The sequence below is a fragment of the Zophobas morio genome, unplaced genomic scaffold (genome assembly GCF_036711695.1).
Source record: "Zophobas morio isolate AGI-343-1 ecotype UQ-CSIRO unplaced genomic scaffold, CSIRO_AGI_Zmor_V1 ptg000008l, whole genome shotgun sequence".
In the NCBI taxonomy this organism is placed as follows: Eukaryota; Metazoa; Arthropoda; class Insecta; order Coleoptera; family Tenebrionidae; genus Zophobas; species Zophobas morio.
The window spans coordinates 3299064-3324995 of NW_026972113.1; the positions used below are offsets into that span (position 1 = coordinate 3299064).

Consider the following 25932-nt stretch of genomic DNA (forward strand, 5'->3'; position numbering starts at 1 on the left):
CCCCGTTATCACTCCCACGTCGTGCAACATTGCGCCCCCGATTTCCGTCTGTGCGACTTATTTTGGGAAATCCAGACACTTTTAAGACGCCCTGAAGTGAAAAAATCCCTACGGCAATCCCATTACGTCATCACAAAAATGAAATGGTGGTTGTATTTGTCGGGCGTTGTAAATGTGAAAAATCGTTATTAAAGCGCAGATCGAGCCGGAAAAGCGACTAATCTGCTTAAAATACGTGCAACTATTTGTATTTAGTCGGTTTTTGTAAATTGTAATCATAGGTGAGTGGATTTCATTTCATGTTTTCGTGCCTCGAAAAAGGGGTATAAATCGCTTAAATTGAGTCATTGTGGTCAACCGGTGGCTGTTTTTGACGCTAACGCGTGTTTTTGGTGCACTGACATCCTTCTTTGTGGCTTAGGGAAGGATACAGCAATGTCCGATCGGAGAGCAGAGTTGGAGAGGAAGAAGGCTCGACTGCAGGCTTTACGGGAGGAGAAGGATCGTCGCAGGAGGGAGAAGGAGCTGAAGGATGTGGAGGAAGCGACGAATCGGGTGTTATTGGGAACAGAAGGAGACCGTAAGGAGGTCGATGAGCTGCTGACTTCGTTAGGTGTGGCACCAGTGTCCGAGGTCCTCACCAGTATTTCTAGTGCAAGCTCGCTTACGCCTGAGCATAGTCATAATCACACGCCTGATACGTCACTGTTGCCCAACAGTTCGCCAAATAGGTCAGTATGAGACATACTTGGAAAAATTGAGGATCTCTGCTGGCGATTTGTTATGAAAATGGGGGTACAAGAAACGTTTAATTTAATTGTTAGATGTTAATTCAAGCGGTTACGGAGCCGCCAAGCGGAAAGTTCAAGTTCAACGCCCGACCTTTAATGCGTTCTCGACCTTCATGAAGGGAATTCCGTTTTTTGGGGGCACCAGGTGTCTTATATTTACTTGTTGTGTTGTCATTTTTTACCATTGTGTATTAGTGGCGCCTTGAAAAAAATTTAGTATAGTTCATTTTTTGAGGAGGCGGCAAATGGCCACTTTTGAAGCGAGCGGCACACTAGAGTTTGGCGTGGTTTTAAGTAGATTGAAAATGGTGTTTGTTTGTTTGCAGTCTTACAGCTATAAAAAAGCGCACCCCCACTCTCAGCGTAGTCGCCGTGCAGTCCACCAACATCCCGCCGAAAGAAATGGTACTTTACACAAAACAAACACAAACAACAACTTCTGGCCATGAAAGAGACGGTAAGTTTTAATAGAAATCGTTCCATAATGACGCACTAGCATTTAATTTTGGATTATTTTTGTTTGACCCGAATTCGTTCAGTTGAAATTTCCTTTTCATTTGTTTTATTTAGAGAGAACAGAAAGAATAAAATAAATGGGTAAAACGCAACTTTTGCATGACCTGCTCTAATAACACCACCGCAGTCGTTTTCTTCCTCTGTTAGAAAGAGAGAGTGAACGCTGACGATTTGGTCAGTGGAAGGAAACTTCCGTTTTCTTGATTTTGTCCTCGTGTTTGTTTTTGTCCGAGTTGTCTTAATTTGGCTGCACGCCTTCGTTTAATTTATAATCAATCGCTTCTTCGCTTCTTTCTTTTTTTTTAACCTTGTTTCCGCCTGGATTAAAGTGAATAAAAAACCCACCATCTTGCTTGTTGCTTGCAGATTATTTTGGATTTTCTTCGTGGAAAAAGTGTGAGTAACTAACACAGTAGCGTTTTTTCTTTCATTTTGATCAGGCATTAACCCCCTAATAGAATTTCATTCCTCATCATTTATTTTATTCTGGACCATTTTCAAAATTATTTTTTCGATCTTCGCGGAAACTTTGTTTCCTCGAGATGTTTACTTAGACATTGTGACATTGTTATATGCGTTGCTAACAAGGATCTTCTTCATCTTCTTCCCCACTTAAAGGCTACATGGAGGACTGGTGGAGGCCTCGAAAAGGTATGGTGCACGATATAATTGTCGATTAACTCACAATAACGCACTCTACTATCTACTATGCACATAGATTAACGATTTTAGTGTACAGTAGAGGGAAAAAGTCAAACATGTGCACCTACCCTATCTTCATGCTTCTTTTCAGAACGACGGAGTCGATTTTGCAAGTGAGTGGGTCGACTCCGGCGACTATAGAAAACGTACGGGGTGAGATTTTGCGTCCTCGCCTCGTACGTGCGGATGTAGGTTTCATTTTATTTTTGTTTTTAATTATTGTATAGTAAATTTGTTTTTATGACGGTCAGTTTAATATATTTTCTTCCTTTCCTTCCCAGCTCATGCAACCGATTACTACGGTAAGTTTATGATTTTATTTTGAATATTTGCTTATAGCATCCACACGTACACAAAACACGACCCTTTCCCATTCATTTTTGTCCATTTTAAATTATATATATATATATATATAGAAGAGGGTTTTTTTCTATCGAGGTATTTTTTTGTAAAGGGCACATGTTGAATTTTCTGGACTAACAGCGGCTTTTGCACTTCAGATGGGTCTTTCTTTGGAAGGACTCACCTGGCTTTACTAAACGATAACCAGTAACAAACTCACAAGCGACTAACAGCATGTCTAGATTTCGAATTTTGCCGAACACCCTGTAACTGTTAGTAGATTCGGATAAAGTTGCCAACTTTCGTAAGATATTAACAGTTACAAGAAATTGTTGTTAGTGCAGCCAAGTCATGGACAACCTTATTGTAATTCTAATAATTCTATTCCTACTGATTCATGTTTCTTTCCTCTTAAGACGAATACAATCTAAATCCGGGTTTAGAATGGGAGGACGAATTCACAGGTAGGTGGCTTATCCGACTCCCATCAAGATTAATCAATTAGTGCACTAATATTTGTGTTTCCATATTTATCATCCAGAGTAATCAAAAACGGCACCAAACATTTAAAAATTAGTCACTTTTAAACAACCAAATTTAAATGTTTGAGCCTGGGGCTTCGTGGCGCTTCTTTGACAGTGTAGTGTAGAAACTCACCCACTGACATTTATTTTTTCGTGTCAACTTTGTTATTAATAGCATGCTCATTCTCGATTTTAATCGACACGACTGGAATGAAATTCTTGGATTTTTTACGTTCATTCCATCCTACTTCCTCACCCTCCTTGCATCTGGCCGCATTTGCTTTTATTTGCGTCGCGCCTCTGTAAAATCAACATGCCAATTTTACGCAGATTATAAGAAATAGCTTGTCGCGAGCTACGCTCGCTCCGCTTCGCTCACACTCGCTTCAACACAAAATATTTCGAATTCGTTACATTTACTCTTTTCATATTGTTTTATACATCAAGAAGAATAAAGAAGCAAGACTATTAAATTCCATATAAATAAGGATTTTTTTTAATAATTTAACGAGCGCTGTGAGTTGCATATGTTACATTGTTCTTCGCATCTTGAATAGAAGAACTCGCTCCGCTTCGCTTCCGTCTGCTTAATTTGTTCAATCCGATTGTGCAGTCTTGTAAAAAAAGTCCGAAATATAATTGTCAATAAATATCGATTTGGCGAGCGCAGCGAGCTGTGTATAGAGTATATTTGTTTTGAGCAAAGAAAAAAAACAGCAGGTAGTGCAAATATTAAATGGAACTTGAATCGCGTGTAACGAAAAGGAATTTCAGCGAGCGTTTAAAATTCTTATATTGTATTTTAATGTTGTTGGATTGTCCTGTGAAAATTATCAAACCAAAGCTTTCTGAACCGCTTTTTTTTTTCAAACGAGTTTGTAAAATAATAAATTTTCTGGTACGTACTAGACTCCATTGTCGCGAGGTTCGTTTATTTGTTTATTTGATAACTAATTTTGCCTTCTTTAATTTTTTTATCGCACTATTAATGTTGAAAAGTGGAAAAATTGCAAAATCGAAAACTGGAACATTGAAAAATTGCAAATTGAAGAACTTAAAAATCAAAAAAAAAGTTAATAAATCGAAAAATTGGAAAGCAAAAAAGAGAGTCGAATCGAAAGATTAGAAAATCCAAATATTGTAAAATTGAAAAATTAGAGAATCGAAAATCTACATATGACACTAAAAGATCGAAAAATTGGGAAATTGAATTCATAAAAGTTTTAAAATCCAATAATTCGAAAATGGAAAAATTCTAAACTCGTAAAATTGAAAAAGTCAAACATTTTAAAAATTATAATTGTTATTATGTCTCACATATTTAAAACTATCTATTAGAAAAATTGCAGATCAAAAATTGAAGAAACAAAAATCTGAAAACTCTAAAATGAAAAAACGAAAAATTGAAAACCGGAAAATAAACATGAGAAATAAAAAAAAATGCAAAATTACAACACTGAAAAAGCGTGTAACTGTAAAATTATAACACTGAAAAATAAAAAATTGCAAAATTGAAAATCGAAAAATTGCAAAATTATAGACTTGAAAAATCAAAAACGCAGAAAATTGGAAATCGAAATTTTGAAATACTATAATATTAAAAAACAAAGAACTATAAAACTGAAACAATGAAATTCGGAAAATTGAAACAAAAAATTGAAAAATCAGATAGCTTTAAAAAAACATAGTTACTTTTTGATTTCTCAATTTTCTGATATTTAATTTTTACGATTTTTCAAATTTTCGATTGTTCACTTTTTCGATTTTTGAATTTTTCAAGTTTTGGTGTTTCTAAATATACGACTTTTCAATTTGTCGATTTTCTGTATCTATATTTTTCGAAATTCCAATTTTTTGATTTTTAAATTTCAACTTTTAAATGTCTTTATTTTTGAATTTTTCGATTTTTTGGATTTTCAATTTTAGGATTTTTCAATTTTGATTTTTTTTTTTCAATTACTCAGTTTTTCGATATTTCAGTTTTGGGATCTTTCAATTTCTCGGTTCTTCATTGCCCGTTTTTTTTACTTTCGATTTCTCGTTTTCTTTACGTTTTGATTTCTCAATTTTCCGATATTTAAGTGGTCAGGTTGGCAACCGATTTAAAATTTTGTTATGGCATACCTGACTGTCAAAGAGAATAGCAGCACGGTTGCCAATAATTCAGAACTGCCAACACAAAACTTTGTTTCGATCATTAATAATAGGTATTTAGTAAAAAACCAAATCGAAATATAAGTATCTAGAGAGAGAATCGTATATGAATACCGTGTAATTAAGAAAAAAATAAAGTCAAACATTAGGCTCCACCCATAACCCCCCCGATCTCAATTCTCAATTGTGATGAATTTGTCATTCGTTGTCAGATCGAAGGGCGGAGCTTAATTGCAAGATCCATATTTGTTTACAAGAATTTACCATTTTAAACATGTTTTAAGCTCCTTGTTCTGAAAAAACGACTACATATATTAAGAAAAATGGGAAAAATATAAACCCCGCCCACCCACCCTGTCTCAATTGTAATGATTTTGATGATGGGGTGGGTGGGTGGGGTTTATATTTTGCCATTTTTTTCTTAATGTACATAGTATTCTTTGAACAACACGATACTCAAAAACATGTTTTTAATTCCTTGTAAAGAACTAAGTATTTTGCATTTAAGCTCCTTCCCCTTGGTTTACGGCGAATAAAAAAAAATCGCCACAATTGAGATCGGGCGGGTGGGTGGGTTTACATTTTGCCTTTTTGTGTTAATTTGTGTAGACTTCTTTTCATACCATGAAACTTAAAATATGTTTAAAATGGTACATTTGTCTTAGGAAATATAGTAATATATAATAAGCTCTATCCCATAATTGCAAAATCCATATTTCCCTGAAAAAAAGTACCATTTTAATGATGTTGGTAAGTTTCTTGTTGGGAAAAGATGGCTATGTATATTAAGAAAAAAAGGCAAAATATACGCCCCACCCGCCCTCTCTCCATTCTGATGATTTTTTTTATTCGTCCTAAGCCGAGGGGCGGAGCTTAATTCTAAAATCCTTATTTTTGTACGAGAAATTACGATGTGAAATATGTTCTTAAGTAAGTACAAAGAAAACTAAATGCAAGGAAATATCGATTTTGCAATTAGGTTCCGCCCCATAAAGATGGCAATGCATGTTAAGAAATAAAGGCAAAATATAAGCCCCGCCCACCCGCCCTATCTCAATTGTGATGATTTTTGTATTTATCGTGAGCCAAGAGGGCGGAGCTTAATTGCAAAATCCTTATTTTTCTACAAAAATAAAAACATATTTTTGAGTATCGTGTTGTTCAAAAAATACTATGGGTATTAAGAAAAAAAATAAAGCCAAAGATTAGGCCCCACCCATACCTGCCCTGATCTAAATAGCAATGAAGTTTCCTTAGAAAAATGTACCATTTAAAATGTGTTCCAAGTGTCTAACAATTAAAAAAATCATCACAATTGAGATGGGGTGGGTGGGCGGGGTTTATATTTTGTCTTTATTTCTTAACATACATAGTATTCTTTGAACAACACGAAACTCAAAAAATGTTTTTAAATTCTTGTAAAGAAAAAGTATTTTGCAGTTAAGCTCCGCCCTCTTGGTTCACGGCGAATAAAAAAAAATCATCACAATTGAGATAGGGCGGGTGGGCGGGCTTATATTTTGCCGTTTTGTTTTAATATGTGTAGACGTCTTTTCATAACATGAAACTTAAAACGGAAAATTTGTATAACGAAATATCGATTTTGCAATTAGGCTCTGCCCCATAATTGCAAAATCCATATTTCCTTGCAAAAATGCACTGTTTTAACTGTTTTTCTAAGTTTCTTGTTGTGAAAAAATGGCTATGTATATTAAGAAAAGAAGGCAAAATATAAGCCCCGCCCACCCGCCCTATCTCAAATCTAATGATTTTTTTATTCGTCGTGAGTCGAGGGGCGGAGCTTAATTATAAAATCCTTATTTTCTTAGGAGAAATTACCATGTGAAATATGTTCTTAAGTAATCGTGTTATCCAAAGAAAACCAAAAGAGAAGCCCCACCCATCCGTCTCGATTTCAATCGTGCTGAATTTTTCATTCGTTGTCAGATCGAGGGGCGGAGCATCGATATTTCCCTATACAAATTTGCTATTTTAAATGTTTTAATTTTATTGTTGTGGAAAGATGACTGCATATGTTAAGAAAAAAAAATGGAAAACATACAAGAAATAAAAAACATGTTTTTGGGTATCGTGTTGTTCAAGGAACAGATGTATATATTAAGAAAAAAAAATAAAGCCAAAAATTAGGCCCCACCCATAACCGCCCCGATCTCATTCTCAATTGTGATGAATTTTCCATTCTTTGCCAGATCGAGGGGCGGGGCTTAATTGTAAGATCCATATTTGTCTACAAGAATTTACCACTCTAAAATCATGTTTTAAGTTTCTTGTTCTGAAAAGACGACTACGAATATTGAGAAAAAAGGCAAAATATAAGCCCCGCCCACCCTCCCTATCTCCATTGTGATGATTTTTTTATTCATCGTGAGCCAAGAGGGCGGAGCTTATATGCAAAATCCTTATTTCTCTACAAGAAATAAAAAACATGTTTTTGAGTATCATGTTATTTAAAGAATACTGTGTACGTATATTTAGAAAAAAATAAAGCCAAATTATTATTATATTTTTTCAGATAGAAAAGAAAATTGGACTGATATTTCTAGTATTTGGAAATGAAATATCAGGTTTTTAAATAATAAATAAGAATAAATACATTCGTTGGGAGACGTAGGGGTGGAGCCTAATTTTAAAATCCACATTTCCTTACAAAAATTTATCATTTTAAACCTGTTTTAAGTTTCTAAAAATAAAAAATCATCACAATTGGGATGGGGTGGGTGGGCGGGGTTTATATTTTGTCTTTTTTTTCTTAACATACATAGCATTCTTTAAACAATACGATACTTAAAATGTGTTTAATTTCTTGTAACGAAATAAGTATTTTGCAATTAAGCTCCGCCCTCTTGGCTCACGATGAATAAAAAAAATCATCACAATTGAGATGGGGCGGGTGGGCGGGCTGACATTTTGTCTTTTTGTTTAAATATGTGTAGACTTATTTACACAACTTGAAACAAACATATATATAACGCCAGAGCTTAAAATTCGATAATGTCAAAAACTAGTTAATTATTATTTTTTAATTGAAGGTTTATTATAATAATAGACGAGTTTGCAAAATAATAAATTTCCTGGTACGTACTGGACTCGATTGTCGCGAGCGCCGCTCGCTCCGCTTCGCCGAGGTTCGTTTATTTGATTTAATAAAAACGAAAATTGTTGTGGTTTCAAAAAAAATCCTTAAAATAAATAAAAAGACAAACAAATTAATATTTCAGTGCCTTTTTTAATTTTTTTATCCCAGAAGAGAACCGAGTGACCTGATTGTTAAAGTGGCACTTATGACAGCCAATCAACACGTTTGTTGCGCATGTCAAAAATGACGACTGAACTGACTAGCCAATAATTCAGGCCTGCCAACACAAAAATTTGTTTCGATCAGTAATACTCGGTATTTATAAGTGTCTTGAAATTTTAAAGAATTCTTAATTCAAAACGTTCTTGACACTTTCATGTTGATCCAGTGAGCGCAGCGAGCACGTCTTTCGCATTTCCAGTGTCTTGTCCCGTTGCATGTTGATCGTACGCCGAGGTCGCCTTAGTTTAGACGATATTTCGTGACGATGAATGTGGGCTTGAGCGTTTAGTATGAAAGGGATAGAGCGTTACCCTTATTCACCACAGTTTTGACGTATGACGATGGACAAGGTGAAGACGAGGAAGGCAGCCTTCCGCACCTCGGTGGTTTCGGGAGCAAACTGCCCCCGGGCATCCTCCCGCACGGCCTGCCCCAGGTCAAGGAAGTCCAGCCGGCGGTGACGGCGCTCGAGCAAGAGCAAGCCAAGCAGGAAGTCAAAGAGGGTAAGACCGCGCCGCCGCAATACCCCCCGCTCAAAATCAAATTGCAGTGCGGGAACTCAGCGAAGAAGAGAAGCAGATGATCATCCTCTCGGAGGACTTCCAGCACTTCGTCGACCGCGCCGGCCGCGTCATGGAGAGGGTGCTGTGCGAGAACGTGGACTGCTACACGGACTACAGCGGCGGTCTCGGAGAGGAGGGGCTGTGAGTAAAGCGCGTGCGTTTTTCGCGGGCTGACCGTGTGCTTGCAGGGACGAGAAGTCGCACCAGCGGATCTCGCTCAATCGGGGCTTCTACGACGAGCGGTGGTCGCGCAATCGCTGCGTCACCTCCATGGACTGGTGCCCGCAGTTCCCCGAACTCCTCCTCGCCTCGTACAACAACAACGAGGACTCCCCGAACGACCCCGACGGCGTGGTTTTGATTTGGAACACCAAATTCAAGAAATCCACGCCGGAGTATATTTTCCATTGCCAGAGCGCGGTGCTGTCGGCCAAGTTCGCGCGCTTCCACCCGAATCTCATCCTCGGCGGTACTTACTCGGGCCAGATCGTGCTCTGGGACAACAGGGTGCAGAAGCGGACGCCGATACAGAGGACGCCGCTGTCTGCGTCTGCGCATACGGTGAGCGAGCGTCGTTCGTACTATCATTGTTTAAGTATATTATAGTTGGACAACCTATACGGGACAATCACTTTCCCATGTAGAAAAGAATGAATATACATTTTACATCTCACTCGCTTCACTATGAAGTGGCGGTACCTTACGAAAGGGGGTAAAAATACGTATTTTTTTTTAACAGTAGTCAAATCATTAAATACATATTATCTTTGAAACTAAAATGCATTTTATCACAAATTATTATTTACCACCATTTAAATATATACGATTTAGACATCAAGAAATAAATTTAAAATAGCAAAAATTAAATGTAGCAAACTTAAAACAGCCTTAAATGCGTATTGTATGTACGTGGTTATCAATATGTAGGCATTTTAACGCACAGCAATAATCGTTCTTGATGAGTAATGACTGATGACTATTCTACTGTAACACATTAAATCCTCGAAATCGAAAATTTAAAACATTGGAAAATTCAAATATGGGAAAATTGTAAAATCGAGAAATCGAAACATAAAAAAATCAAAAAAACAAAAATTGGAAAATCTAAAATTTAAAAATCGAGAAATTGAAATATAGAAGAACTGAAAACTCAAAAAATCGAAAAAATTTAATAATTTAAAAATTAAAAAGTTAAAATTGAGAAATCGAAAACTGAAAAATCACAACATTGAACGAAATATCCAGAAGTTAGGAAATTAAAAAATTGAGAAACAGAAAAGTCAAAAAAGCAGAGTCGAAAAATCGCAAACTTAAAAAATCTAAAAATTGAAAAATCAAAAACCTGAATAATCGAAAAATTGAAGAACTGAAGAACTGAAAAATTGAAACTTTAGGAAGTGGAGAAATGGGAATATAAAAAAATAGATTAATTGAGAAATCCGAAAACTAGAAATTCAGAAACGCCAAATTTGAAAAATAAAAAAATATTAAGAACTGAAAAATCGAAAAATCTAATATTTAAAACATTGAAAAGTTAAAATATCCCAAAACTGAAAAATGGAGAAATCCAAACATCAAAAATTCAAGAAAATAAAAATTCGAAAATCTAAAATTTAAAAATCGAAAAACTGATAAATCAACGAATCGAGAAGTCGAAAATTTAAAAAATTGGAAAATTGAAATATCGGATAAATCAAAAATCGAAAGATCGAAAAATCGAGAAACCGAGGAGCAAAAAATCGAAAAACCAACAAATCGAAAAATCGAAACATTGGAAAATTCAAAAATTGAGACATCGAGAAATTGAAAAATCAAAAGACAAAAAAATCGAGGAGTCGAAAAATTGAGAAATTGAGAAACCGAAATAGGCCTACAAAATCGAAAAATCGAAAAAAAAATGGAAAAATTGATAAAGCGAGAGATTGAATAATCAAAACATCGAAACATCCGAATCTCAATAAATTGAGATCTCAAAAAATTTAAAAATTCGGAAATTTGAAGAGTTAAAATATAGAAGTGGAAACTCGAGAAACCGAAAAATCTAGAAATTTAAAAATTAAAATATGGAAAAGTCGAAAAATTGAGAAATTGAAATATAAAACAATCGGACAATTGAAAAATCTAAAGTATAAAAAACGAAAAACTGAAAATCCAAAAATAAAAAATAGAAAAATCTCAAGTCGAAAAATCAAAGAATCGAAGTATTGAAAAATATCAAAACTGAAAGAAATATCCAAAAATTGAGAAATCTAAAAACCAATAAAGCGAAGTCGAAAAATCGAAGAATTGAAGAACTGAAAAATCGAAACTTTGAGAAGTGGGAAAATCAAAAATAGATTAATTGAGAAATCAGAAAACTGAAAATTTAACGCAAAAATTTGAAAAATTGAAAAATTTAAATACTGAAGAACTGAAAAGTCAAAAATCGAGAAATCGAAAAATCTAAAATTTAAAACATTGAATAATTAAAATTTCGCAAAATTGAAGAATCGAGAAATCCAATTCAATTTGAAAAATTGAAAAATCGGGACATTGAAAAATTGGAAAATCCAGAAATTGAAAAGCTCAAAAGAAAAAAAATCGAAAAACCGAGAAATCCAAAAATCTAAACATCGAAAAATTTAAAAACTGAGACTTCGAGAAATCGAAAAATTGGAGGATCGAGAAATTGAGGAGTCGGAAGCCGAAAAGGAAAGTTAAAAATTGAAAAATTGAGAAATTGAACAATCAAAACCACGAAACATCTGAATTCGATAAATTGAGAAATTAAAAAATTTAATAATCGAAAAATTTTAAAAAAGGAAAACTGGAAAATCGAAAATTGAAATTAAAAAAATCGAAAAATTGAAATATAGAAGAATTGAAAACTTGAGATATCGAAAAACCTAGAATTTTAAAAAATCAAATATTAAAACATCGAAAAGTTGAAAGATTGAGAAATCGAAGCATTAAACAGTCGCAGAATTGAAAAATCTAAAGTTTACAATAAATTGAAAATCCAAAAAGTAAAACATCCATCAATTCAAAAATCGAAAAGTCGAAAAATTGAAATATTGAAAAATCTCATAACTGAAAGAAATATTCAAAAAATTGAGAAATTAAAAAATTGGAAAATTGAGAAATCGAAAATCTAAAACAGCAAAATCGAAAAATCGTAATCTTAAAAAATCGAAAAATTGAAGAATTGAAGGTGTGAAAAATCGAAACTTTAGGAAGTCCAGAAATGGGCAAATAAAAAAAACTTTAGAAATCGGCAAACTGAAAATTTAGAAACGTGAAAATTGAAAAATTGAAAAATCGAAATATTTAAAAACCGTAAAATTGAAGAGGACAAAAATTGAGAAATCGTATCATTGAAACATCGAAAGATTGAGAAATCGAAAAATAAAAAAATCGAGAAATAGAAAATTTGAAGAATGGAAGAATCGGAGAAACCCAATATTGAAAAATTGAGAGATTTAAAGTTGAAAAATCGAGAAATCGACAAGCCGAAAAATCTCAACAGCGTATTTATAAATCAGGACTATGCTACTTTTTAAAATTTAAATAACATTATAAATTGGAAAATGTTGATTTTTTTCCAAAAATCTTGATGTCTAAGGTGAAAACTCGACACGGATGCATAAACCGTAAACGGAGGATATTGTAAAATTGTAAAATTTGGAGATTGGGTCATTTCATTGGTCGTGACAAATTTTGGTGAGTGTTTTACCATTTGATAATTTTAGAAGTTACGGAAACTAGTTCAAGAAACAATTAGTTATCTCGTATTTTTGAAACAAAATCTACCAAAACGTCGGATAACAGCAATTGATTTTCATTGAAACAAACAGTCTTCAAAGCAACCTTTAACAACTCGATATTACAAACATGCCTCTTAAGTTCTTCATGCGTTTTTTTCTGTCTTGTAATTATTTGTAATGTCAACGCTGAAAGTTTATGTCATTCTGTTATTTACTTTGAATATATATTTTCATTTTGTGTTAATATTTTTGTAACACCACGAATCTAAATTTTACTTAAAATCTTGTTTTACTTTAATCTTGTAAAACTAAACAATTATACCAGTTTAAAAACCCTTGGTAAGTTTCTGTCAGTCTTCAGATATAGTCAAATAAAAATAGGCGTCAAATTCATTTAAATACAATTCTTTCGTATCACGTTACAACGCGTTGCTTCATATTTTTTATGTCAAGTATATTTTCATATTTTGTACATATATGTTTATACACATTACTGTTTACGGAACAATGTTAATTGTGGATTTACGGATAACTCCTCGTATAAGAGCAGAGTGAAGGGTGTTTGCCTTTGCTAATGTTTGATGGCGCCATCTGATGTAGAGTAAAATAAATCTAATACGTTGGCTCACTGTAGTGAAAATGCGCATTGACGAAAAATTTGTCCCACGCCCCCTGGATTTCTTGTCCTAAAGCTCACTATTTAGGCGAAGTAAAATTTGTATTAGGTTGTCCAACTAAAATCAGGGCCGACTAGTATAAAGATTATGGCCTGTTCAAGAGGTACCATAATATACTTAAACAATGGTACTATCGTAAATTCTCTTCATTGTGGTTTCAGCATCCGGTGTACTGTTTGAGCGTGGTGGGCACCCAGAACGCGCACAACTTGATCAGCATCTCGACGGACGGACGACTGTGCTCGTGGTCGCTCGATATGTTGAGCCAACCGCAGGAGACGTTAGATTTACATAGGATGCAATCGAAACCCGTGGCTGTGACCTGTTTGGATTTTCCACATTCCGATGTTAATAATTTCGTTGTTGGTAGTGAAGAGGGCGCTGCGTACTCGGCGTGTAGGCACGGGGCGAAGGCGGGAATCACCGACACGTACGACGGCCACCAGGGGCCGGTGATGGGGATCAGCGTGAACGCGGTACAAGGGGGAATCGACTTCTCTCACATGTTCGTGACGTCGTCGATGGACTGGACCATCAAATTGTGGAGTCTGAAGGTGAAAAACACCGACTTGACGCTTTTTTTTTCAATTTTTAATTGTGTGGTTTAGGACTCAAAGCCAATATACTCGTTCGAGGATAATGGCGACTACGTGTTGGACGTGAAGTGGTCCCCCGCCCATCCGGCTCTTTTCGCCGCCGTGGATTGTAGTGGAAAATTGGATTTGTGGAATTTGAACCAGGATACGGAAGTCCCAGCGGCGAGCATCACGGTGGAGGGGAACCCGGCCTTGAGTAAGGTTTCCTGGACCCCATCTGGGTTGCACGTCACCGTGGGTGACAACCAAGGGAAGATCTGGGTGTATGACGTAGCCGAGAATTTCGCCCATCCAAGACACGACGAGTGGAACAAGTTCTTGCACACCACTCAAGAGTTGCGAAACAACCAAGTCGACGAAGAACTAGAGAAATTAAATTATTCAGTCTCCAATACTCCTCTGTCTAGTATGAGTTCCATTAGTAGTACTCCTTTACGATAATTCTATAGTAGCGAATTAATTTATTTCAATTGTTAATCAGCGATTTTATATCATTTGCAGATACGGATTGGGGCGATGGAGATTTTTGTTGAGCTGGTTTTATTTTCGGCCATTTTATATATGTGCTTCGAAGTCATACCAGTGTTTAATTAAGTACTATCAATTGGCATGCTTAACATTTTAATTTTGCATGTACATAGCTAACTTATTTGTTTTTTTTTAATTATTATTAACAAATTAGAATTTTTTTACATTGTTATTTTGTACCATATGTGCCGTTGTAATACTTATTTCATTAAACTGCATTTAAAACAGGCTTCGATTATTAAAAACCGACAAAGGGGCGTGTCAATGTAGTAACCAATCGCGGTGCAGAGAACGAGCGGTCCGTTCAAAACGAACCAATGCAAAAACGGAGTTTTGGCGCGAATAACTTAATAAACGTCACATGTTTATTCTTTGTGGAAAACTATTATAATAAAGTTCTGAAATGTACGAAAGTCTTTTTTTTCAATCAAAAATATACTCAATCTTCTGCAAATAAAGACGTCACGTAATACTCAACATACATTTGTTTGTCGTCAGAATTAATAACCAGCTGCAGCCCTAACAAGCCAGTTTCCCCTGTAAAAATGGCAACTTTGCTGGCGTAATTCATAACTTTTAAAATCTGTCGTACATTGGAAAAGGCGTACTTCCACAGACACTTTTCTTTACACTGAAAAATGGTGATGGAGTCTGAATGTCGTGGAATGTTCACCTTGGACTCCCCCTTCAAACACAAACCTCAGCAATTAAATCTAGTCAAAAATGGGGTAAAATTCTTACAGCAATCCCCGTCGTCGTCAGAATAAAATGAGGCGGCTCTGGATTTATCTCAATACTGAGCTCCTCAGCTGCATTATCCAGTCTTTGCAAAACCTCAGTTAAAATACTCGCGTTAACCACGACTTTATTCAAGTTACACTCTTCCGCCAAACTCACGTCCGGGCTGTCATCCACATTCATTGTTTTAATCTCACAGTCAACTGTAATATTTTCCTCGCTGTGTTTAATTCTGAAATAAAAAAAACGAATTACGTGACACTTTATTTTTGCCACCTACATAAGACAAAGCGGATCTCCAATACTTTTGTAGGACAACTTCACGCTCGGATTCCCGTCATCCCCAAAAATGTTTAAACACTCAGTCAACACTTTCATGCTTATTTTAAACACAATGTCTTGATTTTCCTCGATCCGGTAGTGCGAGAATATGCTACGAGGCACGTAGGCCGAGATTTCCACGCTCTTCATTTCTTCAAGGGTGAACTTTAGCCCCTCTTCAGTGGGGCGCAGAATTACATACTGAAAGCATAAAAGTGACCGCAAGTTTAAAAAAGTGGTTTCAACTCACGTCTTTGAGCGAAATCGAACGCAGGACGTTGTGGACAGTGCGAAAATCGCTAATTTCAGCCGAAAAAAGCATCGAGAATGAGAATTCAAATTTTCGAGGTTATGTTTCTGGTGGTAGCATTGACAGTTGGATTAAAAATAAAATCACTATCAAGTTTGAGGTTATGTCTATTCTTTTTTATTTAATTTGTTTTTGTTGCAATTTTTTTAACATAATTCTACCTAAAATATTATAAATATGAGAGGTCTTTCGTTGCAAGTAAGTACGTTTCTTGTGTGAATTTCATTTATTAACGTGATATTTGTAGCGCAAATTAAAATCCCTATTTTATGTCACTCTGACTGGAACAGGGGCTTACGCTTTCATCAGTGTGTACAAAAACGACGAAAAATTTTACAAAAACGTGCTGATGCCTGCTGTGCATGTACTGGAACCGGAGGACTCGCACAAGTTGGGTATAATTATTAGCAAGTACCGGCTCATCCCTAGACCCAATTATACGGATCCGGAGGCACTGGTAATACACAAGTCTCCACTACTCACTAAAGTGCCAATTTGCGCTTTCAGAAAACCACTCTCTTTGGCAAAGTATTTCCAAACCCGATTGGGATTGCAGCCGGTTTTGACAAACACGCGGAGGCAGTTTTGGGGTTGAGGGACATCGGTTTTGGCTTCATTGAAGTGGGGTCGGTCACCCCAAAGCCCCAACCCGGCAACTCCAAACCTCGAGTATTTCGCCTTCCTGAAGATCAGGCCGTAATCAACCGATATGGCTTTAACAGTGAAGGCCATCAAGTTGTTTACGAAAGACTAAACCACATTAAGATTAATGAGAGCTGTGATAGAATAGTTGGGGTTAATTTGGGGAAAAACAAGACTTCGGAGGACCCCGTTGGTGACTACGTCGTGGGTATTAAAAAATTGGGGCCTGTGGCGGATTACCTCGTCATCAATGTGAGTAGTCCGAACACGCCTGGATTGCGCGCTATGCAAAGCAAAGACGTTTTGAAAAAACTTTTGAAAAGTGCGGTGGAAACAAGGGATAGTTTGCCCCAGGATTCCAAGCCACCGTTGTTGTTGAAATTGGCGCCGGATTTGAGTAGTGAGGAGCTGCGGGATGTGGTGGACGTTATAAAACGGAAGGACACGAAAGTGGATGGGTTGATTATTTGTAATACGACTGTGGGGAGACCGGAGTTTTTGGTCAATAGTAGGGTGAGGGATGAAGTTGGGGGGCTGAGTGGCAAGCCGTTGAAGGGTTCTTCCACTAGGATGATCCAGGATGTTTATAGGTTAACCAAAGGAAAAATTCCAATTATAGGTTTGTTGGATGATTTAAGTTTGCGCGTTGTCATAATCAGATTTGTGTAGGTGTTGGGGGTGTTTTCACTGGAGAAGACGCCTACGAAAAAATCAAGGCTGGGGCTAGTCTTGTGCAAATATACACGAGTCTGGTGTACGAAGGGCCGCCGATTGTTACGAAAATTAAGAAAGAATTAACGCAACTATTAGCAGCTGATGGATACAGAAACATTTCTGAGGCAGTTGGGGCTGATTTAAAATAATTTTGTACAATTTTTGTTACATTGTTTAAGGTTATGTTTTTTCTATAAACGAATTTGATTTTTGACATTGACGTTTGAGCCACTCCTACCAACATAACTTTTTTAATTTATGAATCTTTTATTTCAAATTAAAAAATACTCAAGAATTGCTCACGAGGGCCTCGTAGTTCGACACAGTTACTTCTTTGCCGTGAGCGGGAATCAAACAAACCCCAAACTTCGGATGTATCTGAAAACCATACCTATATTTAAACGGAAAAAATAAAAAAGAAAAATTTACTTTTCCGATGATCCAAGACCCTGCATGGAACGCCCGCCCCACGTACAGAGGGGCGCCGTCTTTATTGTGCCCCGCTTGTACCGCCCCTGGCGGCACATGTCCTCCATGGCTAGGTACCCAGTGCAAGTTAGTCGCACATAGCACCTATGTACATGCTAATAAAGTCCATGAATCATTAAAATCATGACTCACTTGATAGCTGTCGACGCGATGCTCCTTGCCATAGTTGGCGACATAGGCGGCTCGTTTTGCCGGGACAACGTGAACAGGGGCCAACTCGCCGTTAAAGTGGGCCCGGCCGATGAAGTTGGCGTGGCCTTGGGCGTCCACACCCATTTGTATGGCCATGGGCGGGACTTTCCCGTCGGTGACGCAGGAGTTGACCCAGTCAAATGAGGCTAAAAAGTGAAAAAACAACGTAATTTTTTTATTTTTGAAAAGTTTAATTTACTTACAATGGTGAGCCATGGTGAGGAAATTGCAATACAGGAAAAATTGGATGTGTGTGGGTTTTATGATATCTTATCACCCTCACTAATAAAAAGTCGGCTGATACCTGATATTATTATTATACAGAGAGTACCAAGTTCGATTTGGCACAATTTTAAAAAGTTCTCATGATATAATCGACGATCGTGTGTGATAAATCACTCTGTGTACGGATTATCAGATATGATTATGATTACACACGCGTTATTCGGAGTAAACAAAGTCTAGGCATGAAATAAGGGGAAAAACTCGTATTTTGTAAGAAATCACAAATTTATTGTTAAAAAACCAAAATTACGACATGTCAAAAATTAAAACTTCGTAAGTCGAGCTGTGCATTTCTTTGCCTTGGTACAGAAAAAAACAAGCTTGGAAGTTCGGGTGTACCTAAAACGACACAATCAATCAATATTATAATAAAATAGATAAATTAAATTAATTACTTTCCCGATAATGCAGCTTCCCTCATGATACACTCTACCCACATACAGGGGTGCTCCATCCCTCCTGTGTCCCGCTTGCACCGCCCCTGGAGGCACTTGACCACCCGAACTGGGTACCCATTTAAAAAAATTCGTGCACAAAATCTACGCATTCATTACAAGTATTACTATATATATTACAAAGAAGCAATAATTACGTGATAATTATCTACGGAGTGTTCTTTTCCATAGTGGGGTACATAGGCGGCTCGTGCCGCCACATGCGCCGGGGTCAGCTCGTTCCCAAAATGTGCCCGTCCTACGTAAACGTCATTACCATGGGCGTCCACGCACATGTGTATGGCCATAGGGGGCACAACGTTGTTCGTGGACGTAGCGACCCATTCATAACCTTTACTAGTACATAGATGTGTTTTTGTTTCTTTTGTAGAAGTGTATTGTGTTTTAGTGTGTCTTAGCTCGTCTTCTAGATCATGGATGCGTTTGTCTTGAATGGACAAAGAGTGCTGGAGCTCGGATACCAATTCTTGCAGGTTTTGGGTGTCATTCAAGTGGGGGTATAATGATGTGTAGGGTGGAGGGGAGTCGCCTTCTGGAAATGGGATGCACATTAATGATTATTTTTGGATAAAATTTACCTGCCATTGTTTGAGTTCCACACTTGTTTTCACAAGATCGCGGTTTAATCTTATCTAAATGTTATCAACAACAGGTTCCCATTAAAAAAATATTTGTTACTATTTATACGTTGTAAACAAAAATTGAAGGTCAAACATGTCAAATTCCAGACGCTCAAATAAAATTCGTTAATCTTAGGTAATAATTTATTAACACATACTAATTTACTCATAAACATAAATACAAAATACGTAAAATTATTTACTCAAGTTTTTCTTCGCTTTTTTGTTTTTCGTCGAACTATCAAACTTGAGCACGTTCGCTAAATCATAAATAAAATCGTTCTGTACAGTTTTTACACTTCTGGTTCTATTCCTAATCGGTCTACTATTAACCAATGAAGGCCCGGCTTTCGCCTCCTTTTTCTTTTCGTTCGTTTCTTTCCTTTCGTCATCCGATAGGAGAACAGTATCCGAACACGAACCATTTTCTGTGATGTCGGGCATTTCGTCGTCCTCCAACACTATCGTCTCCGACGTTTCGACCCCGTTGGTCTCCACCTTCTCCTTCACGGGCTCCAACAGCGGCATTTTCGAAATCGTCACATCCTCAACATCCTCATTTTCGCTGAAGTGTTTAAAATCGTGCGACGTGCACAGGACTTTCCACTTCGGTATTGGCAACACTGTACTCTCTATTAAATTACTGGGAGTACTGTGGCGGCTGTACGCATGCGTGGTGCAGTCGTACTTATGGAACGACATAAAACTGCATTTACTGCACTGGAACCGGAACCACGAGAAATGTAAAGACATGTGACGCAAAAGCATGTACAAAGACATGAAAGTGATCCCACACGGGCTACATTTTAGGTCGGTCCTGTCCACATACGTCATAATCTGTGCTAAGAAACTCAAATCCTCCTCGTCGTTGACGTACTCTTTAAACTCGTCCCACACTTCGACGTTTCGGTCGTACTGCAACATCTTCCGTTTGTGTTTATCAAGGTCAAAGTCGTTCGAATCGTCCGAAATCGTAAAAATTTCGATCTCCGGAAGCTGAGGCAGCTCGTTGAGGATCGACCCCGTATCGTTCTCGCTGTGTCTGGTTATAGTCACGTCTGCGTCTAACGATTGCGTGATGGCCACTTCTTTCACTTCGTCTTTCTTCGGTTCTTCTCGTTCTTCTTTCGCAGTTTCGTCCTTGTCTGGTTTGTCTTCTTTCGGCGCAGTTGGCATTATCACCGGCACGCTCTGTTTCCTCCGCGCCGCCCCTTTCAACTTAACTTCGCTCTCTTCAACCTTCTCTTTCTTCTCTTTCGCACTTTTCACGTTCTTGATGCTGTTGCATACAGCGATTCGTTTCACACACATCTGGGAGTGCGAATGCAAGGCTGCTTTGCGCTCGAATCGTTTACCACATCCGCCACACATCTGGAAGTCTTTGTCGCCTTCGAAGTTGTTCATCCACTGGTTCTCCTCGTTTTCGTCTTCTACGTTTAGCTTTCGCTTCTTTTTCTCGGGTTCTTGGTCCTTGCGGATTCTACTGGTGTGTACTAAGTAGCGCATGCGCCGGACTTGGCTTGTTGTGCGTCGGTGGACTTTGTACAGGTGTCGGTAGACGCTCCAGGCGTTCGAGAACGTCTCCTTACAGTCGGGGCAAGGATAGACTGTACACGTTTTGTTATGTTTGTATTTGATATGGTGGGTTAAGGTTTTTTCGGTTGAGAATGTAAAGTTGCACTCGGTGCAGACGAGGTCAGGTTTAGGAATGTTGGGGTCTGAGAGTTTGTTTGTTTCGAAGGTGCAGACTTTGCCGTTGGAACCTAGAGCGGCTTGGTTGTTGTCGAGAATGCCGTGGATTTCCATTATCTGAAAAAAAAAAAAAAAGAATACTATGTATATTAAGACAAAAATAAAGCCACAGATTAGGCCCCACCTCTTCACGCCCCGATCTGAATTTTCAATGGGGACGAATTTTTCATTCGTTGTCAGATCGAGAGGCGGGGCTTAATTGCAAGATCCATATTTGTTTACAAAAATGCAACATGTTTAAGTTTCTTGTTCTGAAAAAACGACTACGTATATTAAGAAAAAAGGAAAAATATAAGCCCCGCCCACCCACCCGATCTCAATTCTGATGATTTTTTAATTGCAAAATCCTTATTATTTCTCTAGAAGAAGTTACCATGTAAGACGTGTTTTTGAATATCGTATTATACTATGTACGTACATATATTAAGAAAACATTAAAGCCAAAGATTAAGCCCCGCCTATACCTGCTCTGATCTAAATAGTAATGAAGTTTTCATTCGTTGGCGGACCTAGGGGCGGAGCCTAATTGCAAAATCCTTATTTCCTTTCAAAAATTTACTACCATTTTGAACGTGTTTTAACTTTCTAAGAATCATCACAATTGAGATGGGGTGGGTGGGCGGGGCCTTATTTCTTAACATACATAGTATTCTTTGAACAACACGACACTCAAAAAAGTTTTTAATTTCTTCTAAAGAAATAAGTATTTTGCAGTTAAGCTCCACCCCCTTGGCTCACGACGAATAAAAAAAATCCATCACAATTGAGATAGGGCGGGTGGGCGGGGCTTATATTTTGCCTTTTTTTTTCTTAACATACATAGCCATCTTTTCACAACAAGAAACTTAGAACATGGTTAAAATCGTACATTTTTGCAAGGAAATATCGATTTTGCAATTAGGTTCCGCCCCATAAAGATGGCAATGCATGTTAAGAAATAAAGGCAAAATATAAGCCCCGCCCACCCGCCCTATCTCAATTGTGATGATTTTTTTATTTATCGTGAGCCAAGAGGGCGGAGCTTAATTGCAAGATCCATATTTGTTTACATGAATTTACCATTTTAAACATGTTTTAAGTTCCTTGTTCTGAAAAAACGAATACGTATGTTAAGAAAAACGGGAAAAATATAAACCCCGCCCACCCACCCTATCTCAATTGTAATGATTTTGGCGATGGGGTGGGTGGGTGGGGTTTATATTTTGCCATTTTTTTTTTTAATGTACATAGTGTTCTTTGAACAACACGATACTCATAAACATGTTTTTAATTCCTTGTAAATAACTAAGTATTTTGCATTTAAGCTCCTCCCCCTTGGTTTACGGCGAATAAAAAAAATCGCCACAATTGAGACTGGGCAGGTGGGTGGGCTTACATTTTGCCTTTTTGTGTTAATTTGTGTAGACTTCTTTTCATACCATGAAACTTAAAATATGTTTAAAATGGTACATTTGTCTTAGGAAATATAGTAATATATAATAGGCTCTGTCCCATAATTGCAAAATCCATATTTCCCTGAAAAAAAGTACGATTTTAATGATGTTGTAAGTTTTTTGTTGGGAAAAGATGGCTATGTATATTAAGAAAAAAAGGCAAAATATAAGCACCACCCACCCGCCCTATCTCAATTGTGATGTTTTTTTTTATTCGTCCTAAGCCGAGGGGCGGAGCTTAATTCTAAAATCCTTATTTTTGTACGAGAAATTACGATGTGAAATATGTTCTTAAGTAAGTACAAAGAAAACTAAATGCAAGGAAATATCGATTTTGCAATTAGGTTCCGCCCCATAAAGATGGCAATGCATGTTAAGAAATAAAGGCAAAATATAAGCCCCGCCCACCCGCCCTATCTCAATTGTGATGATTTTTGTATTTATCGTGAGTCAAGAGGGCGGAGCTTAATTGTAAAATCCTTATTTCTTTACAAAAATAAAAACATATTTTTGAGTATCGTGTTGTTCAAAAAATACTATGGGTATTAAGAAAAAAAATAAAGCCAAAGATTACGCCCCACTCATACCTGCCCTGATCTAAACAGTAATGAAGTTTCCTTAGAAAAATTTACCATTTAAAATGTGTTTCAAGTGTCTAACAATTAAAAAAATCATCACAATTGAGGTGGGGTGGGTGGGCGGGGTTTATATTTTGTCTTTATTTCTTAACATACATAGTATTATTTGAACAACACGACACTCAAAAAATGTTTTTAATTTCTTGTAAAGAAATTAAGTATTTTGCAGTTAAGCTCCGCCCTCTTAGTTCACGGCGAATAAAAAAAAAATCATCACAATTGAGATAGGGCGGGTGGGCGGGCTTTTATTTTGCCTTTTTGTTTTAATATGTGTAGACGTCTTTTCGTAACATGAAACTTAAAACGGAAAATTTGTATAACGAAATATCGATTTTGCAATTAGGCTCTGCCCCATAATTGCAAAATCCATATTTCCTTGCAAAAATGTACTGTTTTAACTGTTTTTCTAAGTTTCTTGTTGTGAAAAAATGGCTATGTATATTAAGAAAAGAAGGCAAAATATAAGCCCCGCCCACCCGCCCTATCTCAAATCTAATGATTTTTTTATTCGTCGTGAGTCGAGGGGCGGAGCTTAATTATAAAATCCTTATTTTCTTAGGTGAAATTACCATGTGAAATATGTTCTTAAGTAATCGTGTTATACAAAGGAAACCAAAAGAGAAGCTCCACCCATTCGTCTCGATCTCAATCGTGATGAATTTTTTATTCGTTCTCAGACCGCGGGGCGGAGCATAATTGCAAAATCGATATTTCCCTATACAAATTTGCCATTTTAAACATGCTTTAAGTTTCTTGTTGTGAAAAGATGACTGCACATGTTAAGAAAACAAGGCAAAATGTAAGCCCCGCCCACCCGCCCTATCTCAGTTGTGATGATTTTTTTATTCATCGTGAGCCAAGGGGGCGGAGCTTAACTGCAAATCCTTATTTTTCTATAAAAAATAAAAAACATTTTTGAGTATCGTGTTGTCCAAAGAATACTATGTATATTAAGAAAAAAACAAGCCAAAGATTACCACACCCATATCCATCCTAACCTCAATTGCGATGAAGTTTTCATTCGTTGTCAGACCGAGGGGCGGAGCCTAATTGCAAACGTCAGCGACAAATTTATAAATCAACCTCTAACCTCAGTAATGGAACTTTCATAGTTTTACATTTGTAACAGAGGCAGCGACAGCGTTTTTTTTGTTTTTAAAAGAACATAATACCAATTATGATATTTTCCAAAATTGTCAAATCTAAAATAGAAAACCATAAAATAAGTCAGTCCATTGACTGATAGGAGGAAAAACTGTCAACATGGAAAAAAAACTGTCAAACCAGTTATTAAATTTAAACTCGGACGGTTTTCCAAAAGTTTGACAACAATTTTTAAAAATCATTAAAAACATTGACAAAATAAATCCAATGTCCACCCCACAACAAACGTATTTTGCTAAATCAAGTCACGTGGTAAACAGAAAATTTTCAAAATAGTCAAATCTGACAAGTAGACATGACAACGAGAAAATTGACAATTTAGCAATTCTTTTGGGCTTGTCTACGCTGTTACAACAACACAAAAACAGTCAACGCTACACTGTAAAAACCTTAACCTTGACTCACCTCCCCTTTCATCAACCCCTCCTTACTGCCCTCCAACTTCTCGCAGTCCTTGACTGAAGTCTGAAAAACCGCAGCCCTCGAGCTTTCAATTTTCTGCAAAACTAGATTATTCTCCTCTGACACAAAAATGACGTCATCGTCGGAATTCTCCGCTTTCGCTGTCAAATCTTCATTGAGGGTATCTTTCGCCAGAAGCTTGACTTTCTGTTTCTTGAGCAACTTGTCAATAATGGGTAGAATGGCCTTCTTGTTGTTTTTACCCCCATCATTGCTATCGGTTTTGTCATTGTCAATTTTCTCCACGGGCGTGGTGGAGCGCGATTCTTCGTCTGACGTCTTGAAGTCGTCGTTGATGACAAAACCTCCCTACAAAGACAAGCGTGGTTACAAATACAGGTAATTCATGTTGTGGAAGGAAGTACTTCGTTGTGGTCACCCCCATGCCACTTGTTTCGACAGTAGTTCCTTTTGTGGAGAATGAAATTGGCGAGGCTGCGGAAAATGGTCTTGCAGAAGCGACACTCGTAGAGGACGTCGCACTCAAAAGTAATGTACTCTTGTACCTGAAAGAGCCCCCTGTTAACATTGGGTGTTTAGTGGAGGAGTTAAGTACCTCAGGTGTGGCTGTTTGGAATAAAGCCACTAGTTGCTTTAACCCGTAGACGCTGGTGGCGATGGGCTTGCGTAAGTGGGACAAATCCGGCCCCTTTTCTGCGTCTTTGGGGGCTTTGCCCAGGGAAGTCTCCACCACTTTCTTCGGCTTAGGCTTCCACTTTCCAGTCATTGTGCAAACTGGAGAAAAAAACGAACTATTTTAAAGGGGGTTATGAGGGGTGTGGGGGCGCAAAACACCCTCGGTGGGGACAACGGGGGTGTGTTTGTCAAACATGCAACCCTTTCAAGGTGGACGAAAATCGTCAGTCGGGGGGTTGTTTCACGCGGAAAGCGCCCCCCAGTGGGTGTACAAGGTGGCAGCGGGTTGTTTTTGGGGCTACATACGTGGTAAAAGTAGTTTGAATGCTAATCTAAAGGTCAATGAAGTGACAATTTCTCCCTTGATTTTACACACTTCCGGGTTTGTTTCAAAGGTAAGTTTGGGTGTTATCAATAAAAGAAGACTTTGTTTTCTCGTTTCTGTTACTTACGTGGATTTTTGGACGGGTTTTTACTTTAAAAAATCCTTTTACACACCTTGTATGGATCTCGTACCATGCCAATTCTTCGATCACCAACAGATGGCGATGAGGTCGACCTAACCTCAAAGTTGTCGGCGGATTTTTTCATTGATTTTATCACAAAGATAAGATAATTAAGGGAAA

At 37.3% G+C, this 25932-nt stretch overlaps 5 protein-coding genes across 26 annotated transcripts; 2 read left to right on the plus strand and 3 right to left on the minus strand.

Moving 5' to 3' along the window:
* Positions 1 to 4: 4 nt before the first annotated feature.
* Positions 5 to 14868, plus strand: LOC135125064 (cytoplasmic dynein 1 intermediate chain). Of its 21 annotated transcripts, XM_064050371.1 has the most exons (12): positions 5 to 281; positions 422 to 731; positions 1118 to 1248; positions 1674 to 1703; positions 1926 to 1958; positions 2291 to 2311; positions 2768 to 2815; positions 8675 to 8851; positions 8899 to 9052; positions 9100 to 9472; positions 13493 to 13885; positions 13940 to 14868. In XM_064050371.1, the coding sequence occupies exons 2-12, from the start codon at positions 436 to 438 to the stop codon at positions 14366 to 14368; spliced, it is 2085 nt and encodes a 694-aa protein (XP_063906441.1). In that variant the 5' UTR covers positions 5 to 281; positions 422 to 435; the 3' UTR covers positions 14369 to 14868. The 21 variants fall into 21 exon arrangements, with proteins under 21 accessions (XP_063906441.1, XP_063906444.1, XP_063906440.1 ...); XM_064050374.1 differs by lacking the exon at positions 2291 to 2311; XM_064050370.1 differs by lacking the exon at positions 1674 to 1703 and having other exon boundaries at positions 1896 to 1958.
* Positions 14807 to 15943, minus strand: LOC135125071 (cell cycle checkpoint protein RAD1-like). Its single transcript, XM_064050400.1, has 4 exons — positions 15765 to 15943; positions 15474 to 15715; positions 15197 to 15425; positions 14807 to 15140 (listed from the first exon to the last, which is right to left on the minus strand). Exons 1-4 carry the CDS (start codon positions 15834 to 15836, stop codon positions 14895 to 14897), a joined length of 789 nt encoding a protein of 262 aa, XP_063906470.1. The 5' UTR covers positions 15837 to 15943; the 3' UTR covers positions 14807 to 14894.
* LOC135125068 (dihydroorotate dehydrogenase (quinone), mitochondrial) lies at positions 15932 to 17394 on the plus strand. Its single transcript, XM_064050397.1, has 4 exons — positions 15932 to 16022; positions 16072 to 16281; positions 16332 to 17085; positions 17136 to 17394. The coding sequence occupies exons 1-4, from the start codon at positions 16002 to 16004 to the stop codon at positions 17327 to 17329; spliced, it is 1179 nt and encodes a 392-aa protein (XP_063906467.1). The 5' UTR covers positions 15932 to 16001; the 3' UTR covers positions 17330 to 17394.
* A 33-nt stretch (positions 17395 to 17427) lies between these two features.
* On the minus strand, positions 17428 to 19266 carry LOC135125527 (uncharacterized). Its single transcript, XM_064051189.1, has 7 exons — positions 19180 to 19266; positions 18739 to 19133; positions 18542 to 18685; positions 18395 to 18485; positions 17802 to 18007; positions 17610 to 17753; positions 17428 to 17558 (listed from the first exon to the last, which is right to left on the minus strand). Exons 1-7 carry the CDS (start codon positions 19184 to 19186, stop codon positions 17469 to 17471), a joined length of 1077 nt encoding a protein of 358 aa, XP_063907259.1. The 5' UTR covers positions 19187 to 19266; the 3' UTR covers positions 17428 to 17468.
* An 85-nt stretch (positions 19267 to 19351) lies between these two features.
* On the minus strand, positions 19352 to 25912 carry LOC135125063 (zinc finger protein 800). 2 transcript variants are annotated; one of them, XM_064050369.1, is made up of 5 exons: positions 25805 to 25912; positions 25227 to 25405; positions 25036 to 25176; positions 24614 to 24979; positions 19352 to 21030 (listed from the first exon to the last, which is right to left on the minus strand). In XM_064050369.1, the coding sequence occupies exons 2-5, from the start codon at positions 25395 to 25397 to the stop codon at positions 19417 to 19419; spliced, it is 2292 nt and encodes a 763-aa protein (XP_063906439.1). In that variant the 5' UTR covers positions 25398 to 25405; positions 25805 to 25912; the 3' UTR covers positions 19352 to 19416. The 2 variants fall into 2 exon arrangements, with proteins under 2 accessions (XP_063906439.1, XP_063906438.1); XM_064050368.1 differs by having other exon boundaries at positions 25759 to 25863.
* Positions 25913 to 25932: the final 20 nt, after the last annotated feature.